The following is a 20,490-nucleotide window of genomic DNA, read 5'->3' as shown; positions in this document are numbered from 1 at the left end:
ATAGAATTTATATTGAATAATCCAGTATACAGTAATCATGATTTAAGCACATTCTGTTTGAGCAAGTACATTGCAAGTTTTATAGCTAGTGTTCTGAGGCAGATTAAACCTTTAACTACTTTACAAAATCACCACAAACCTCACCATAATGCTTTACACAAAATATTTACTACCTAATAAAACAAACTATGGTAGAGTGCTTCCAAATAAATTTAATTTATCCTTAACTACCAAGTGGAATACAGACTGTATCTTTTCCTTTTGTGTAATAGTTTAACAACATTATTTGTTAATTTTTTTAGCCTTCCAGATAAAGGCCATTTCTAATAATAGTAAATGAGCATTTTTGCATTTGCATGTCAAGTAAGTATTTGTGCATATGAATTTGGTGGATAGCCTGATATGCTGAGATAGTACTATGCACAGGGATATGAATGCCAAAAAGATCAACATTCATAATTAAAACTGAAGAATTAAAAATATAACTTCTATTTTAGGGTTCCAATGTTTCCCACCCTTCATCCTAATCTATTTAACTCAGAAAAGCTAACATCTAATCTGCTGTTTGATTTCCATATAAAATGTTACTATAAATGTATTTTGATTCTTCATTCAGATATGAATATAGATGTGTAAACACTTGTTTTTAAAAGTCACCAGATGGAGCAATTAAATATACACAGAGAAATTTAAAAAAAAATAGAAACACGGTTCCATTTCTATAAAAGCACCGTGGTAAATCTTAACTTAATAAGACTGTTAAACCTTTGCAGCCTTTGTCACTTGTCTCCATCTGTGAAGAAAAATTGCTTGAAAATCTATTATCTTCTTAGAATAGCGGAGAAATTTCTTAGTAAAAATTTGAATAAAAGAATGAAATGAAACACATAACCCCATTTTCCAACAGAATAAAAAGAATGAAATAAAATACACCATTTTCCAATAGTGCCCCATGCACCATTATATCAGGGCATTCATTTCTACATATAAAATCAATTCTTTTTCGTAGTATCAAAAAGACATTACCTCAGTTTTTGTGTGATTGATAATATTGACCTTGATGATTAAAACAGAATCTTCAAACCATTGGACAGCACTGAGGCAAGCTAGCAACCTAAACTACTAATTAAAATTCTTACTACAAGCCTGTATAAAAATGGCTGATCAGCTTCCAGTTATGGAGGGATACTGTACATAGAGCATAGTCTGGAATGGAGAGAGAAAAAAAGGAAAAAAAATAAAGGAAATATATTTGGCTTGAACCCAACTAGTGAAAGGTTTAGTATTGACGTTTTCCAGTGCTAGACTTATGAAGTAGCATTTTTCAAGAAAATAATTTCAATCATATATTTTTGTTGAACACCATGTGATCTGACTACTAAAAGCTCAGCTAAAACTGTGTGCCAAAAAAAACCTTTTAGGTATATTACCACTCCTCACCAGTAACTACCCTTTTTGACAGTACTATTATTGTAAGATAGTAGTATGCTGTGCTAATAAAACATAACAAATACGTTTTGGGAGTCAGTTTGAAATACAAATGGCAGAATACAATATGGGGTTGGTAAAATATCATTAAAAAAACTTACTGTTTTAATGTAAAAAAAAACCTTAATATCATATTACATATAGGAAAGTTTTTTTTAAATCCAGTCATTACAATCTTGAATAATGAATTCATAGATTAACTTGACATCCTTGAATAGTATTATCATTTTTCCACATGCCAATGATGGGCAAATTCAAGGGACAGTAAAGCTCGGTCCACCAGAGGCAGCAGGACCAAAGTCCCTCTCCCAACTGGCCCTCCCTCCCTCTGAGGGTGAGGGACCCAGCTGCCCTGTTGCCTCTGGCTTCCCTCTGAGAGTCTCCGCTCTCCAGGACTGTAATTGTGCAGGCTGTGCACACGCACCTATGTTTTCCATGGGGGGGGGTTGTGGATGGGCTCTGGAGTCGCTCCACGCCTTGGAAAACATAGGCACACGTGCACAGCCTGCACAATTACAGCCCCGGAGAGTGAAGACTCTCTGAGAGAAGCCATCTCCCCCCCACATTGGAAGCGAGGCAACTGTGAAAGACAAGGGAGCGCAACCGGCACAGCATATACAAACAGCAAAAGAAGGAACAAGAGGGGAGTTCAGCTGTTTGAAAAGCCCCTCATGGAACTCCTCTTCTGTTCCTTCTTTTGCTGTTTATACATGCTGCGCGGGTCACGCTCCCTTGTCTTTCACAGCCGCTTCATTTCCAATTGGAGGGGGATCCATGGAGAGGGATGGAAAAGATCAATTTCTTCCCCCCCCCCAATTGGAAACGAGGCGGCTGTGAAAGACAAGGGAGCGTGACCCGTACGGTGCATATAAACAGCAAAAGAAGGAACAGGAGGGGAGTTCAGCTGTTTGAAAAGTCCCGCATGGAACTCCTCTCCTCTTCCTTTTTTTGCTATTTGTACATGCTGCACGGGGGGCGCTGCCTTGTCTTTCACAACCAACTTGTTTCCAATTGGGGCGGGGATCCATGCAGAGGGACGGAAAATATCGATTTCTTTCCCCCTGCCTCCAATTGGAAACGAGGTGGCTATGAAAGACAAGACCCGCGTGGCTTGTTCAAACAGCAGAAGAAGGAACAGGAGGGGAGGATTCGTTGGACAAGCCCACAGGCACACACTGCTCTTTCCTCTGACAGCCACCTCGTTTCCAATGAAGGGGGTGGGGAATCCATGCAATTTCCTCCCTCTGCAATTCCCCACCCTCCCTCCATGCGCGCGGCAGCCAAAACCTCCTAGAAGGCTTCTGCTGGAGGGCAAGTGAGGGGGAGGCAGGCCAGGGGAGGAACCGTTCCAGTCCCGGGCCCCCAAAAGCCCCGGTATGGGAAGGCACGCTAAATTCTTTCAACCAGTATGCGCATACCGGACAGAACCGGCTGAAACCCACCTCTGGTATGTATGTATGTATGTATTTATTTATTATAAATTAGCCGTTTAATCTTGCTTAACATTCAGCCCTTTGTAATGTCAAAGACCCCATTCATCAGGCAACATGGGGTGTTTCACAGGTAGATTGTTTCCTGGGCTCATTCTGCAGTCTCAGAAGTAAATTATATGTTGTACATCATCCTATGGGATATATAATTTATTCAAAATATAATCAATTTTTATGTGAATGGACAAGATATTTTGTTCAAACAGGGCTGTTTCCTGTGTTTCATTCTAAAAATGAAATAGCTCCTAAAACAATTAGCTAAATATTTTAACAGGATAATGGAAATAATGTATACAAAGGGTCTATACTTCAGAAAACACTGTGAATGTAGAGGATAATGCTGTTTTCTATAGATTTTTTTAAAATAATTTTTTAACTGATTTAATGACAATTTTAAAAAATGTTGGATCAAAATTCCATTCTAAAAAGGATTTGTATTAATTAACATTTCTGCAATGAATTATATGTTGTGTACTTTATTAGAACATTCAGTACATATAACTAGAAAGATAAGTAGGTGTTTTTTTTTTTAATCTCATAGAAACTGATTTTGGAACAAAATAAAAGAATAACTTTGTCTACAGATGTAGGCTCCTAGTGCTGTTGTTTGATCTGTTTCTGAAAGACAGGGATCTGTTAAGCTAGTGAATGGGTTTTATTTTATCACTTTTTGAAAATTAATCTTCATATAATGCTAAAATGCTTTTTCTGACTATAACATTTTAGAAATATTAAAATATTGACTGGTAAAAGGCACCTTAACAAAAACAATGCTTTAATCCTACATTGCAAGAATGAATTGCTATGATACCACAAAATAATTGTCACTAAGTGTTGTATCTTATGATTTATGATGAATGCATCTTATGATGATTATGATCATGATTTATCACTTGTTGCTTATATGTACAGTGAAAGTTTATGCACCGAAGACAAATTCCTTGTGTGTCCAATAAACAATTCAATTCTGTTATGTTCTGTTCTGTTCTCTTCTATTCGAGATAAATATATCACTTCTTCTTATTAATATTTAACTGTGACTTTTCTTCCTTCTTTGAACAACCCACATGTTTTCAGCTTTGTATTTACATGTGACAAGGTACAATATCCTATAAAAGTATATGTGTTATTACTGTTTCATGTAACTCATCTTTTTGTGAAGAAATGTCCCCAAAACGGAGCAAAATTTGACATTTTGTAGTCATCCATTAATATATTTTAGTAACTGTGAGGTTCTGGTATCTTTCTTTTGTATATTCTAATTCTATGTTAGGCAGATGAATTAATATGCTCCAATTGCATCTTTAAAATGTAGTGGTGGTCCGTTTGCAAACTTTATTTGTTGCCAAATGCTGAACAGTTATGAAGAATTTGAATGAAACTTCATAATCCCATATCTTAATATTTGTAAAAAGGTTAGCATATTCAGAATAGCATATTCTGTTAATATTTTTCTTCTGTAACAAATTAACAGATTTGGAATTATAGTTTGAGAAATAGTCACATTCCCCCGCAGGCTTTCCCTACAGTATCCATCAGCATGGTGAATACTGAGAGCTACAGAAAGGTTTTGTTCACCTTATCTGGAGGGTGTGACAGTTTTGCTGTAACAACAGAGGAAAGAAAGAGTTAGATAAGAACATTAAATAATTGTTCAGCCAGATCAGTCAGAAGACCCAGTTAGTCCAGGATTCCATAGGGCAAATTGAATGCATTTGGGAAACTCACAGGCATAAAGTGGGATCCTTTCTTTTACGATTGCTTCCCAGGATCCCGTATGTTACTTATGATTCAGAAGACAATATAGTACCATTTAGACAAGCCATAGTTAATCTCTAGTCTCTGTGAATTTCTTTTTGTAAATTATCTAAAGGGATGCTCATTGCATCTGATAGTAGATAATTTCATTGTTTATACATTGTGCCAAAAAAAAAGACCTGTTTGCCTCGAACCCCTCTGCATTAGGCATTGCCTGGATGCCCTATAGAATCCATGTTCTAATATGGTGAGATGGAGATCAAAAGTAATTTCTGTCTGGTCATTTGATCATTTCACATAGTTCATAGCATGCCTGACCTGCCTCATCTGCTTTTACTAAAAACACCAATTACTGTAGTCTTTCCTCCTAAAATTTTGGCTCTAGTTGTTTGAGTAATTTAATTGATCTTTTCTTTTCTTTTTTTTAGTTTTCTGGTATGCAATATTGCAAAGTATGGTTACATTGTCAATTCATGTTATTACTTGGGCTGTTTTATTTTCCATTCATTTCCTAATAATTCCTGGTATAGGAATTTGTCATTTTTAAGCAGCCAAACATGGGGTTGGAATTTCCATTGAGCTGTCCATCATTACTTCAAGATTCCTTTCTATTCAGTCATTCCCAAATCCAGTAAGGTACTAGAGGCAGTACCTTATGGAAAACATTTAAAAAATATATTTGTTGTTTAGCTACAACCAACTATAATGCTAGTATTCCTCTGAAAAAGTTGTACCATAATTACAGATACTTACGTATGCTCTGCCAATTGATATTTGCACATATTTACGTCATCATTTTCATTTTTATCTAGTATCACTTATAAAAAGTTACTAAACATAAGTTTTCTGGTACGCAATATTGCAAAGTATGGTTACATTGTCAATTCATGTTATTACTTGGGCTGTTTTATTTTCCATTCATTTCCTAATAATTCTTGGTATAGGAATTTGTCCTTTTTAAGCAGTCAAAAATGGGGTTGAAATTTCCATTGAGCTGTCCATCATTACTTCAAAATTCCTTTGTATTCAGTCATTCCCAAATCCAGTAAGGTACTAGAGGCAGTACCTTATGGAAAACATTTAAAAAATATATTTGTTGTTTAGCTACAACCAACTATAATGCTAGTATTCCTCTGAAAAAGTTGTACCATAATTACGTATGATCTGCCAATTGATATTTGCACATATTTACGTCATCATTTTCATTTTTATCTAGTATCACTTATAAAAAGTTACTAAACATAAGGTTATTTTATTCAGCAGCCAGTTAACACTATAGATTACATCCCCCCCATCTCATATACCATATTATTTGCTTTAATGGTAGTTGTTTTCCTCATCATTTTATGCTTTCCTTCCTGTATTTACTGATGCTTCTGTTGATCAGATATAGCGATAAAGCAGCAGAGAATTCAAGGTAGGCATTCACTGAGAGGTATCCTAGCAACTCACTGTTCTACAAATATGCTGTATCCCCAAGTGGAAAATAGAAAAAAAAATAGAAAGTATTATGGTGAGCTTTGCTTCTATTCCTGAAAAATCTGGCTTTTGAGTGATAGGTTTTGAGCCAAAGACACAAAGAAAAGAGGATTATGTGTGTGTCTGATTGGGTATATGTGAGAAATAAAGACATTTATTTTGCTTTCAATGGAATTTATGAAAATACCTAGGATTTTTGTTAAACTTTCTTGCGAAAGGTATGCTAGGTTGGGGTTATCTGGGTTAACTGTTTTCTGTGTCAGCTTCATTTATATCATCTGATTTGTGGAGTTGCACTTGATGTAAAGGCCCACTACGTTGCTACAGAAATACACGGAATCAAAAATGAAAACGTCCTAGAATGCATATGGGTCAATAAATATATATAAAAAGAATGACATTACCATAGGTGAATACTACAGGCCATCCAACCAAGCAGGATAAATAGATGTACTTTTTGCCAACCAACTAACAAACATATGTAGGAAACACATCACAATAGTAATGGGAGACTTCAATTACCCTGACATCAATGGGAAGACGAATTCAGCACCAAGTAAGAAATCAAATAGTTTCCGGACCAATCTAGCTGACAACTTTGTTGTCCAAAAGGAGAGAACTAGTGGGACAGCCATACTGGACTTAATTCTTATGAACAGAGAAGAAGTGATAGAGGGAGTTGAAACTGCAGGAACCTTGGGTGAGAGTGACCATGTCATACTAGAAATCAACATAATGTAAACAGAAGCAACAGAACACAATGGTACCTTTAAAAGAGCTGATTTTAACAAAGTCAGAGAGAACTTGGGAAACATTCCTTGGATGAAAATCCTTAAGGGGAAAATAACTCAAGAAGCTTGGGAAACTGAAAAATATTATCATAAAAGCCCAGACCAGCACAATACCACTGAAAAAGAAAAACAAGAAATCCAAGGAAAAAACAGTATGGCTGCACAAAGATATCTCTAACAAATTGAAAGACCAAAAGGACTTGCACAAAAAATGGAAAGAAGGACACATAACTAAGGCAGAATATCGGCAGATAGCCAGAATCTGCAAAGATGAAGTCAGGAAAGCAAAGGCTCAGAATGTACAAAGACTTGCAACAAAAGTCAAAGATAATAAAAAATGTTTCTTCCAAAATATAAGTAACAAGAAAAAAATTAAGGAAACAGCCGGTCCGAGAGAAGAGAGTAAAGAAGTAACAGGCAGCAGATAGAAAGCAGAGCTGCTTTAACTTATTCTTTGCATTGGTGTTAATGCAAAAAGAAACAATAGTCCAACCTACCAAAAATATAACTGTAAAAGACAGATTAGAAATAAAAGTTAAAATAAGCAATAAAATGGTAGAAGAACACTTGTCTGATCTTGATGAATAAAAATCACAGGGACCTGATGGATTATATCTTAGAGTTCTAAAGGAGATGATAGTTGTCATCTCAGAACCACTATACCACATCTTTCAATAATCCTGGAACACCGGGGAACTACCAGAGGACTGGAAAATAGGTGATGTGGTTCCCATCTTCAAAAAAAAAGTGGCGGGGGGACAGACACAGGAAACTACACACCAAGTAGCCTAACATCAATACTGGGAAGAAACTAGAAAAGATAATAAAAAAACAGATCTGCCAACATCTAGAAATGAATAAAGTAATAACTAGAAGTCAGCATGGGTTTGTTAAAAACAGATCATGCCAAACCAATCTGATTTCATTTTTCAACAGTGACTAAATTAGTAGACCAGAGAAATACTGGGGACATAATATACTTAGACTTCAGCAAGCCATTCGACAAAGTAGACCACAACCTACTTCTTGGCCAGCTAGAAAAAGTGGGACAAATAGCATCACCACCAGATGGATTCGTAACTGGCTGACAAACCATACTCAAAGAGTAGTCCTTAGTGGCACTACGTCTCCATGGAGGGAAGTAAGCAGTATCACAAGGTTTTGTCTTAGGCCCAGTACTCTTCAATATCTTCATAAATGACTTAGAGGAAGAAATAGAAGGGGAACTTACCAAATTTGTGGAGGATACTAGACTGGCAGGAATAGCCAACACCCTAGATGATAGGCTCAAGATCCAGATTGATCTTGACAGACTTGAACACTGGGCCCTTTCTAACAAAATGAAATTCAATATAGAGAAAAGTAAAGTCTTACATTTAGGCAAGAAAAACCAAAAGTACACATATAGACTGGGTGAAACCAGGCTTAATAGCAGTAACTGTGAGAGGGATCTTGGAGTCTTAGTGGACAACCAGCTAAATATGAGCCAGCAGTGTGTGGCAGCAGCCAAAAAAGGCAATGCAATCTTAAATTGCATTAACAGAAGGATACAATCAAGATCAAGTGAGGTACTAATATCACACTATAAAGGCTTAGTAAGACCACACCTAGAGTACTGCATCTAGGTTTGGTTACCACACTATTAAAAAGATGTTGAGACTCTGGAAGGAGTGCAGAGAAGAGCAACCAAGATGATTAGGGGACTGGAGGCTAACTGATACGATGATCGGTTATAGGAACTGGGCATGGCTAGTCTAGTGAAGAGAAGAACCAGGGGAGACATGATAGAAGTGTTCCAATATTTGAGCGGCTGCCACAAAGAGGAGAGAGACAAGCTATTTCCAAGCCAGACAAGGAATATTGGATGGAAATTGAACAAGGAGAGATTCAACCTGGAAATAAGAAATCTTCCGACAGTAAGAACAATCAACCAATGGAACAGCTTGCCTTCAGAAGTTGGGAGAGCTTCATCACTAGAAGCTTTCAAGAAGAGAGTAGACTGCCATCTGTCAAAAATGATGTAGGGTCTGTTTGGGGTGGGGTTGGACTAGATGACTTACAAGGTCCTTTCCAACTCTGTTAATCTGTAATCTGTATAAAAGCTGACATTTTTCAAGTTCAAGTTTTGGAGTTCTTCATTTTTGCTTTGTCAGTTATCAAGAGTCATTTGAAGTAGAAAGCACAAGTTTTAAGACTGCGTTTACAGACCTCCCATCAAGAGAACTCCTTTTGATAATATTTAGAATTTTGGATAAGTTACCTGTGTGCATAGCTTTAGGTTTAGGCTGCCTGGTGAGACTGTAGACCGTTAAACCTTCTAAATCAGCATTCCTGCCCCAAGGAAGCAGCTAGTCAGAGGAGAAAACAGCAGGTGTTCCAGTAGGAGATGTAATTAATAGTCAATTATCCTTTTGTTTTAAGCCAGATGACTTTGGAGACAGATTTGGTGCTACTGGCACACTGAGGCCTCATGATTGTCTCAGCCTGAACATTCACACTGTTCTCTGTATGCATACTGATCTTTTCTGGCCAGTTTCATTGCCTTTTACTTTCTTAGATTCAGCTTACCTTTATATTTTTAGTACCTGGAACTGGTACTAAATACTTCTATGCTTCTATACAAGCAACTAACACTGTCCCATTACTTTACTCTGTACATAATGTAACCTGTCACTTTGTTGTGCAGAATAGGACAATTTGCTGTGGTCAACTCACCGTGGGATAACTCACTGTGGCCGGTTCACCGACAAAAGGGCGACCAACAAAAGCGCGCCCGCCTAAACCGCGGTGACAAAACCGCGAGTTCTAAAGCGTTCCGACGAATGAGCGCTGAATCGCGGCAACAACAGCGCGGCGACAGAAGCGTGCTGTAAACCTAACCCTAACCCTAAACCTAACCCTAAACGTAATGCTAACCCTAACCCTAAATGTAACGCTAACCCTAAACCTAACCCTAAACCTAACCCTTACCTTAACTTAAATCGCCCTTCTGTCGCCACGCTGTTGTAAATCGCCCTTCTGTCACCGTGCTGTTGTCACCGCGCTGTTGTCGCTGTGTTGATGATGTCATGGTTTTAGCGACACGGTTTTGTTGGCGCGATTTTGTCATGCGCGGTTTTGTTGGGTCATGACTGTGGCCAACTCGCCATGAGACAAATTGCCACAGAAAATTCCATGCAGGATAACTCAAGATGATTTTTGTCAATGGAAATAATGTCAAAGAAACCGTGGTGGATCACATTTATTACATTGAGTTATCACATGAAATTCTCTGCGGCAAGTTGCCCCATGGTCTGTTGGCATATGACAATTTGGCTGAGGCAAGATGGCCACAGCAAGTTGGCTGCAGCAAATTGTTTTAGACCCCTGTTATGTGTGTACAGAGGGCTAAAATTTCCATTTGCTGAAGTATGTCCTATTTCTCATTAATTTTTCCTATCTTCATATTGTTGATTGCTCCTTGTACTGTCGTGATGTGTACATTTTTGTGGCCTCGTTATGCTGTACTCCCACTGCCCATCTGTAATTAGAACAATTATATTTTAGTTTGTGTGGTTTATATTATAATGGGAAAAACACTACTCCCACACAAATATTATGGGTCCTTGGGATATTATGTATGGGAAGTACAACCAGAATTTCAAATTCATATTGATGGAAGTCACCTGTTTTTCAAAACAATTTCCTTAGTAGAAACAGAACATTATTAGCTGGAACCTATGGTATATGTGGGCGACAAGGAGAACAGCAGGGACTTAAAATGGGGAAAGTTAAATAGCAGTTCTTAACAATGGGAACTAAAAGTGAACATGGGTATTGTAATAGATCCCTGAACTTTGTAACGAGAAGATGCTGGTTAGAGACTAAACAATGAGGAAGGAAAAAAAAAGTTGGGCTGTGAATGACTGTCATCGCGGGGGGTGGGGGGGTGGGGGTGGGTTGTATATTTAAAGTTGTATTTGTATTTGTATGTCTTATTTTTTAAAAAAAAGTATAACCAATAAAGATTATTTTAAAAAAGCAACCAATTTCCTTAGTTATATCACACACATTTGTCCCAAATCCCAAATTAGTGGCAGTTATAAAGACACCCCCCCCCAAAGAATCCCAGCCCATCTTATTTTGAGATGGGTACTTAGCTGCTGCTCTTAGGACTGGGAAGTGTGACCCCCCCCCCCTATAATAATAGAAATCATAAAGTTCCATTGTGAGTTATATTCCCTACTTTTGGCCTAATACTTAGAACACTGTAGCCTTGTTGGGCAGAAGTAAGATATCTACTTTCATTCAAAATGTACTGGCAGTTTTTTGTAAGATCAAGTGACTACTTTGCTACTGATGGTCTACTGACAATAGCTCCTACTTCTCTTAGTCCCTATATCAGTGTTTCTCAACCTTGCCAACTTGAAGATGTCCATTCGCTGGCTGGGGAATTCTGGGAGTTGAAGTCCGGACATCTTCAAGTTGGCAAGGTTGAGAAACACTTGTATAGGGTCTCCTGTTTGAGCAGGGAGTTGGACTAGAAAACCTCCAAGGTCTCTTCCATCCCTGCTATTCTGTTATATCCACTTCGCTGTACATAATTGAAATATAATCTATTTCGCTGGCTGGGGAATTCTGGGAGTTGACCTCCGGACATCTTCAAGTTGCCAAGGTTGAGAAACACTGCCCTATATGTCTTGCTAGAGTAGTTTTTCACCTCGAATGTTAACCTTAATAGTACTCATTCATTTTTATTAACCTACAGGTGCCTACAAAGAAGCTGAAGAAATATGAGAGAGAATATCAGATGATGAGGGAGAATCAGCTGCAGCAGGAAGACCCTTTGGATCGATACAAGGTAAGGAGTTGCCATGTGCTCAAATACTTTCCATTAGAACAGAAAGAGATTGCCTTGACAAGCTGACAGGAGAGATCTGGCCAGTGAGTTTGCAATGCCTGTTGTGGCACATTTCAAGAGACTTATTTCAAATGGTTTATTGTTAAATTTTTATATTTTACTTGAAATTGTTCATTTTATTTTATTTAAGAACAACATATAATGTTTTTATTTTCTCAGTTTATATGTTTGTAGGTTATACTTCTGGGAAACTGCATGGGATGCTGGAAAAGAATGAGGGATTCTCTTCTACTGACATGAAAAGGAGGCAAAGAATTATGTGTTAGACAAAGTTATGTGTGGTTCACTACCTTAGATGCATTTTGGAAGGCAAATGCTGCCATAACTGACTGGCTGCACTGAGTGAATGATTTTTTTCCCCCTCTATGGTTCAAATACTCTTGATAATTTAGTAATATTTATAACTCTCTTGATCTCATAGGCCAGGGGTCGGCAAACTTAAATACTCATAGAGCCATTTGGACCCGTTTCCCACAGAAAAGAAAACACTGGGAACCACAAAGGTCCTAACCGGAAGCCCCCTGTTTAATTCTGGAGCTGACCGGAAATTCACTATAGAGTCTCCTCCTAGCAGAGTGTACTTTTTTCTCTACCTGTCATAACCAAAAGTCCTATCAATTGTGGAGACAACAGGAAAACCCTCCCCTTGCCATAGAGTCTTCTCCTGGCGCACTGTGCTTCTCTCCCCGGCCTTCCACTGGGAGCTCCTCTCAAAATTGTGGCGCCGACCGGTGACGGAGCCGCAGCAAAGGGAGGAAAGAGCCACATGTGGCTCCAGAGCCGCAGTTTGCTGACCCCTGTCGTAGACTGAGAGGCAGAGGTAGTGAAATAATTCATTTTATTGAACCACATTTCAATTTTATGTTGATAGCAAGAACAAAACAGCAAGCAAGAACAAAACAGAATTCCTTAGTAAAATGGGACTTTAGTTTTATCCATTTTGTTACATTTTTGGTCTGAACTCCCATAACTAGTTGCATGGAACAAAATAGCAACCTGAAATGGAAGTTTGAATAGTATTTCTACCACTAATCTGTTCTTCCGCTCAGTTGGCATATGTTACATACATATGATACTGCTAGCCTACCTTACAGGGATGTTGTAAGGATTATTGCAGTAATGTATTTGAACCACTGAGTTGTTAAAATGGGTTTTATTAAGTATTATGACTGACCAATTGCACAGTGTTAAACTAATAGGTCGAATTACTTTCATGTTTCTTGAACTTTTGTAAGCATTGTTATTCATGATATGTATTTAGGGCTTAGACTGGTAGACAATTTTTTTAAAAATACCCAAATTTATATCAATTTTGTTTAGACAAGATAAAACCAAATTTTGAGTAATCTGGAAAATTGGATTTTTAATTATTATACTGCATTGATCTAAAGCAGAATTTGAATTCTAGCTTAAAATAATGTGTACATGATGTTCATGTCACATGTCAATTTAGGTAATTTTAAGATTTAGACCTGCATCCACATATCTCTTAGAGATTTCTGCCCCTCAAAGTGAACACTGATGTATTGAGGCCTTGAGGCTGTTGAATTCTATGAGAGTGAGGTTCTATATAGAATGAAAAGGAAAAGGAGGGATGAATTAGAATTGAAGAGGTTAAAATTGTGACTTCAAACATTCAGGGTTAAATATGTATGGTTATATACAAAAGAATGATTTATTGTTATAGCCAAGGCATTCAAATATGACAGTGTTGCAGGCAATTCTTAAGCCAAATGATATTCTGCTAAAATGCTTGATTTTAGACTAATACTGATAGCAAGAGGCTCTTCTAAATATTGAGGGTTTAACTATTATTTTTGAAAGCTCTATATTCTTTGAAATGATGTATGTTCTTAGTGATAAAAAAAGAGTAGACATAACTTTGTTAAAGGATTTTTGAAGGGGGGGGGCTATTAACTACTTTACTTTCACTTTATGCACCAAATAAATTTGAATTCAGTTTTTTTTATAACAACTGTGGTAAAATGTAAATATTTACAAAAGGCAACATGCAGAGATGGAATTCCAGACCGATACTGGTGTGGCTTATAACAAAAGGCATGATTTGATGATAATGTTTAAGAAACCGTTATTTGAGTTTAAATTAATAGATGTGTGAGGTAAAGAAATTGCTAATGATTATAGTTTCACATATTATTTACAAATCCACAGAGTGGAGCCTGGATAGATTACATACTTGTCTCACTAAGTACAGGATGTTTCTGTGACAATAACAGTACAGGTAATTCGCTATTTAAATGTGTGTTACAGTGGGATGGTACTTCCCCAAACATTCTTCAGTTTAATGTTGCCTTACAACCAGATTAGTTAACTTTCCAATCAACAGGACCTAGGGAGCAACCTCTCCTCACCACTAGATGGAACAGGCTTTGAAGGAAGGGGGGAAAAAAATAACAATATGGTGACTCCAATTCCCAACCCCCAGAATTGGTGCAGAAGGATCTGTGGTTAGCAGTATGAAGAACCACTGAGAGTTGAAGAAGCTCAAGGAAAGATGCACCACCTCTATCTTGCCTCCAGCACAGATCATTGTTAAGTATGATCAGGGGTCTCCCTATACTACATACCAGTCTGTATCTGATTGGAATGAGTCTATAATCCACTCCCTCCAGAATCCCCTTGCAGCCTGACCACCTGACCTTGCCAGCAGTTATATAAAATAGCTGAGTTCAAGGACTACCAAGGCAGACGGCATCAACCCCTCTTTCCACAAGTCCAGATCTGTATGATTTTAGAAGTAGAATTCTTTATTGGCCAAGTGTGAATAGACATACAAGGAATTTGACTCCTGTGCATAAGCTCTCAGTGTACATACAACAATAGTGATAGATCATTATCATAGTGATAATTTATCTTCCAAATAGTTAGAACATTCTTCATAGTGGCCTGAGAAATGTTCCTGTGAGGCAATCCTGATTTCTATAGGGTAATCCTTGATATGGGCTTTTATTTATGTTTGATCCATTCACTCCAAGTCTTCTTCCAATGCATATCTACCATAAACTTTGGCCCTTTGTCTCCCAGAGTTCTTTAATAAATCAAAATATATCCAGAATCAGATACAGGCAATGACTACATAGGAGTTATGTGATAGAAGGCCCAGAAATCTACACATTCCAAGTGGCCACCAAAGCCTCAACTGAACCATCTGTTAGATCCCCAGGGAAGTTCCCAAACTCCCATGGCACACTCTCTGATGGCAGTGGGCTGATGAATCTGAGAACCTGCCTCTCCATAAGTAAGGGACCACAGTAAGCTGAGAAGTAACTGGAGAATTATCTGTCCATGGCAATGGATTGATATTAAAGTTCTGTACTACAGATCACATCACGATTGCCTCAGAACAAAAGTCAGAACAGTGTGCAGCTGTAGTATGCGTTGGGCTGTTGAGGATTTAGAAGAGATCCACTGCCATGGTTGCCATTTAGAAGCGATCCATTGCCATGGCTGCCATGGTGTCCACAAACTCCTGAGCTGTCCTGGACTCAGTGCCACCACTCAGCAGATTGAAATCCCCCAGCACCCTTAGCTTTAGGGACTTTATTGCCAGTTTGACAGCAGAATCTATCAACTTGGGCAAGGATGATGCCTAGCAACAGGGAAGGCAGACCCCTGGGCATAGCTCTGTTGCCTCTATTTCAATGAGAGGATAAATTGTTGGGTTCCACCACAAAACCGTGCTCGACTAAACCGCGCCCGACTAAACCGCGCCCGACTAAACCACGTCGCTGACGTCATCAACAGGGCGATAACAGCGCGGAGACAGAAGCACGCTGTAAACCCTAAACCTAAAATTAACCCCTAAACCTAAACCTAACCCCCCTAAACCTAATCCTAAACCTAACCCTAAACCTAACCCTTGACCTAACCCTAACCCTAATCCTAACCCTTAACCTAACCCTTAACCTAACCCTAAACCTAGCCCTAACCTTTAACCTAACCCTAACCCTAACCCTAACCCTTAACCTAACCCTAAAGCTAACCCTTACCTTAAGTTGAATCGGCTTGCTTTCAAAGCGCTATTTAAAGCGCCCTTCTTTCTCCGCGCTGGCTGTTGTCGCCCTGTTGATGACGTCAGCGACGCGGTTTAATCGGGCGCGGTTTAGTCGAGCGCGGTTTTGACGGGTCACGAAATTGTTGATTTTTAAGATAGCACTTGGCTGGACCTCTGGCATGAAGGGACATGCTGAATTCATCCAAAGGAATGCAACCCAGTATCAGAACTTATTACTTGCATACTTATATCCAGAAGTCTGATAAGTATTTTTATCCATACTCAATCAAAAGCAATGTAAAGATGGCCCTCTATTTTATCCGATTGGATAAGCCAGGCATTATATTTATCCGAGTTGATTTCTTCCCAGGAATCAGAAGAAGATTTACATGCTGTTGGTTTGGTTTCTATTCCAGATTTCTTGATAGTACCAAAGAGGCTTTTAAATTTTGGAATTTCAAATGAATTTGGCTTGGTGATCCAAAGGGACATCATTGTTTGGTGTCTTTTACTGCAGGAAACATCTATCATCTATCTCTCCATCTTTTAAAAGCTTTGCCAATGAATGAATATATTATATTGTGATCTGTACTCAACTGGTACTTAACTCACATCACCTTACGCTCTCCAAAAAGTCCTAGTCAGCAAATCAACATGGTAATTGTATTCTTACCATTTCTCTCAACATTCATTGTATCTGTAGTACCAACTGCTGGTTAGAGAGCCGAGGTGGCGCAGTGGTTAGGGTGCAGTACTGCAGGCCACTTCAGCTGACTGTTAGGTGCAGTTCAGCGGTTCTAATCTCACCGGCTCAAAGGTTGACTCAGCCTTCCATCCTTCCGAGGTGGGTGAAATGAGGACCCAGACTGTGGGGGCAATATGCTGACTCTGTAAACCACTTAGAGAGGGCTGAAAGCCCTATGAAGCGGTATATAAGTCTAACTGCTATTGCTATTGCTATTCTTGTGCTTCAGTAAAGTAAATACCTCTTCTAATATGATGGCTACACTGCAAAAGGCATCCCAGCTTGCTCTCTATAAATCTTTCGAAGCTTGAGAGTGTATAGATTTTACTCAGGGACCAGTCAGAGAGTTCCGTCAGTGGCGGCTCTAAACAATGAGTTTTCCTTGCACAGCTTCAGTCTTGCCAACACTGAAATGGAATTAAGATTGAGTGGCTCTACTCATTGACTTTTTTCAGAATCAGTCTCATCCACTGACATACATTAAGTAGGAGAGTCCAGATTGAATTATTAGTAGAAGGAGAAAGAAAGAATTCTGTTCACAACCATTTCCTTGACATTGTTAAGATTCAGTATAATCAAGTGAAACCTGTTTTCTGTTACCCAAAATAAATTTTGGATAACCAAGCAGGAAGAATTTGGAAATGGAGGAAAAACTTCTCATCATTGTTGCTTAAGGATTAAAGGATGATCAAAAGGATGATGTTTCTCGGTGCTGAAGACTGTTTCATTCCAAGAATGTTGGATACATTTATGATACATTTGTGAATCCTTTTGTTAACTTTGCAAAAATATTGAGGGACTTAGAATGTATGCAGTGATAACGCTAAAAAAGTTCCCACTGACTGATAATATATTCACAACAAACACATACAGCCTTTTAACATCTGAGCATTACCCTTCTCTCTTTCTGCATCACTGAATGGAAGAGTCTCTAGTTCTACACTGCCTTGTTGAATTCTTGCACTATGCCAAAGAATATTGGAACAAAAGACTCAGGAAAAATGTGAACACAAGTGTGTTTTCTTTAATTTTCTACATCATGAGCCATTAAGAGAAAATAAGAGGGTCTGTCACAGTTGGTGGGAGGGAAAAAGCTCTTGTCAGAAATTGTGGACCATTTTAGATTTACTGAACTGGATGCATCATTTCTTCAGTGCCATGTTCCTGTGTCACTTGTGCCTTTCTTTGAAATGTCTGTATTCCACTATCATCGAAAAAAACTATCTCTGGATTATTAGCGTCCAATTTTTGTAATAATGCCTGAATTGCAGGTATCCTATTCGTAAGAGAGCCAGTGTTTGGTGTGGGTGGATGTGTAGATATTTCACTGACTTTAAATGTGTTTTTTTTTTTGCTGTTTACTTAACTCTGGTTTTGGTTCTGTGTCATAATGATAGCTGCCAGAAAAGTAACTGTTAATCTGTTAGTGTAGTAGTCTAATGAATGTGGCATACATTTTTTTTGGACTGAGGTCCTCTTTAGCAGACACATTGAAGATAATTGTACTTAAGTGCCCATTATGACCCTGTTTTGACAGCCTGTATGGACTGAATACTGGATATGTCAATGCAGTTATTGTGTTTTGAATTGGACTCAAATGAGATTTCATATTTATTCAGTAATTAATGTATATACCAGGGGTGGGTTTCAACCGGTTCGCGGCGGTCCCCGCAAACCGGTTGGTCGGAGAACCCGGAAGTAAGTAACTTCCAGGAACGGCGAAGGACCCACCCGCCCGCCCGCGCTCCTTACCCGGTTTTGACGAGTTCTGCACTTCCACGCATGCGCAGGACACATACATCCTCCAGGAGCAGCAGGAGCATCGCACAGACGCTAGTACGCATGCGTGCACTGCGCATGTGCACGAGGATGCCGCCAGCCCCGTTCCAACCGAACTGGTTCGAACGGGGCGAGAAACCCACCCCTGGTATATACATATGTGCATTTTTTAAAAGTTCAGCTTTCAGTAATGAATGTGTCTCACCACCTTTTTATTGTTTAGTTTGAAGGGTGCAAATATATGATAGAGGAGAGGTTGCCTTGAAATACCTTTGCTTATGTTAATCTATATTTTGCTAACTTGACTAGTTAGATGTTATTTAAATAACTTACTAGATAGTATGATTTTGAGTACAAAACATATGCCCCGAATAACTAAATCACATTTCAAAGATCCCCCCCCTCAAAAAAAACATTTTTCGAATCCTGGTTGTTTCTTCATATTAATAGAAACTTCATTATTCAGAAGGACTGCCGTTTGTTAGGCAATTATTTCAACAGTGAGTAGTAAAGATATTTTGCAACACTGTTAGATTTCTAAACCTTTTGTTTAGACAGACAGCAAGATCTTTGATACTGCCTTCTAAGTTTGATAGTCTTAAGAGTGTTAAAGCTAAAGAGCGTATAGACTTTGAATATTACATATAACCAAAATATGAAAATCTATGCAGAAAGGCAGAAAATACAGGAGGCACACTGATTTGACCCATTAAGAAAAATCAGAGAGAGGCAGTTTGGTGTAGTGGTACAGGCCTAGGAACCAGGATGTCCCAACCATAAATTGCTGTTGGTACATCATGTTAATAAGAGAAAGGGTTATATATAGTCTTTCATGGTCAATTTCTTTGATGAAGCTCAGTTACAGTCATAAGTCTCCCAATTGCATGAAATTTTCATTTTGTTAATGTGTTTGGAATTAGGAATACAGAATTTACTTCCATCTGGCAAGATTTTTAGTCCATCTATTTCAGCAGCAGAGGCAGAGAAGTAGAAAAAATAGTGGCTGATATATATTATTACGTATTAATATAACTGTGATTTATATTAATAAGACAGTCTGTATTTTTAAATTACCTATAGCAGCAGAAAAAACAGTGGAAAATATGAAGTATTTTAGCTCATAAAGGCCAAAGTAGTTTGCAACAATTTATTATGCATTTAATTTTCTCATTTTGATGTGAAACTTTAAAATTCCAAACTAACCAATATCCAAAGTTCTCTTCTACATTTCAAATCAATTTTTCGTAACCGAAAAAGACATGTTGCATGTCTTTTGGTGAAAGATGAGACACACCCAGCTTACAAGCAGTAGTGAAATCTACTCGCATCAAATGGACCAATTGCTGTAGTTGTTTATTCTTCATTTTGGGTAGTGCTGACAGCTTCATGAGTTAAGACTTGCCTTCCAAGCCTACGCTTCCTCCTTTCAATCAAACATTTGCTTTCATAGGCCATAGTAGGAAATAAGCTTTGTTTGAAAGATGAAGCCCTGGACCTCCACGCAGAATTCTCAACGTGGGGTTTTGTTCCCTTCCTAATTATTGTTGACTTGCCTTTAAATTTCATTGGATTGCTTCTCTTTTTGTTTCTCAACTTTTTATCCATGGTTGAAAACAGTAGTTGCTTTGTGACAGTGATGGAGGTAAGTTTTATTTGACTACATGTTGTTGATTTTCTTTTTTGGGGGGGAGCTTTGGAAATGCAGTATCCTCCTTGTTAACTGATAGTTGAGAATTTTCTCCCTCACCTTTTCAGTTGATTATGCAGAGCCCCGAGCCTCTGTATTTGGATTTTACAATCCTTATTTTTAGACTACAGATAATACAGTAATGGAAAAAGTGCTCCTGTTTACATATTTATCTTAAGTTTAGCTGGCACAAACTTTATTTTCTATGTAGGAGTATTAACAAGTAGGTTCTTTTTAAATTTTATAATTTAAATAATTTTAATTTAAATTATAAAATTTAAAAAAGGCAACAAAATCAGTCTGCTTATTCCTTGAGATGCTTTAAGTGACTTTCCCTCTGAGAATGTTGCTGCTTTTC

The 20,490-nt window shown here is 38.1% G+C and overlaps 1 protein-coding gene across 6 annotated transcripts in view; it reads left to right on the top strand.

The window, feature by feature from the left end:
- The window catches only part of RABGAP1L (RAB GTPase activating protein 1 like), a 198,861-nt gene that overhangs the window by 157,485 nt on the left and 20,886 nt on the right, over positions 1-20,490 (top strand). For 4 of the 6 annotated variants that reach the window (XM_032226745.1, XM_032226746.1, XM_032226744.1 and 1 more), the window contains one exon: positions 11,754-11,846. In XM_032226745.1, coding sequence (XP_032082636.1) covers positions 11,754-11,846 — 93 coding nt within the window. Of the gene's footprint in view, positions 1-11,753; positions 11,847-12,065; positions 12,395-18,875; positions 20,088-20,490 lie in introns of those variants that run through there. The other 2 variants (XM_032226747.1, XM_032226750.1) reach the window with 2 other exon arrangements.

This window comes from Thamnophis elegans, chromosome 11 (assembly GCF_009769535.1).
Source record: "Thamnophis elegans isolate rThaEle1 chromosome 11, rThaEle1.pri, whole genome shotgun sequence".
Taxonomy (NCBI): Eukaryota; Metazoa; Chordata; class Lepidosauria; order Squamata; family Colubridae; genus Thamnophis; species Thamnophis elegans.
Note: the sequence above shows the minus strand (reverse complement) of the source record. Positions and strands in the feature narration are given on the sequence as shown.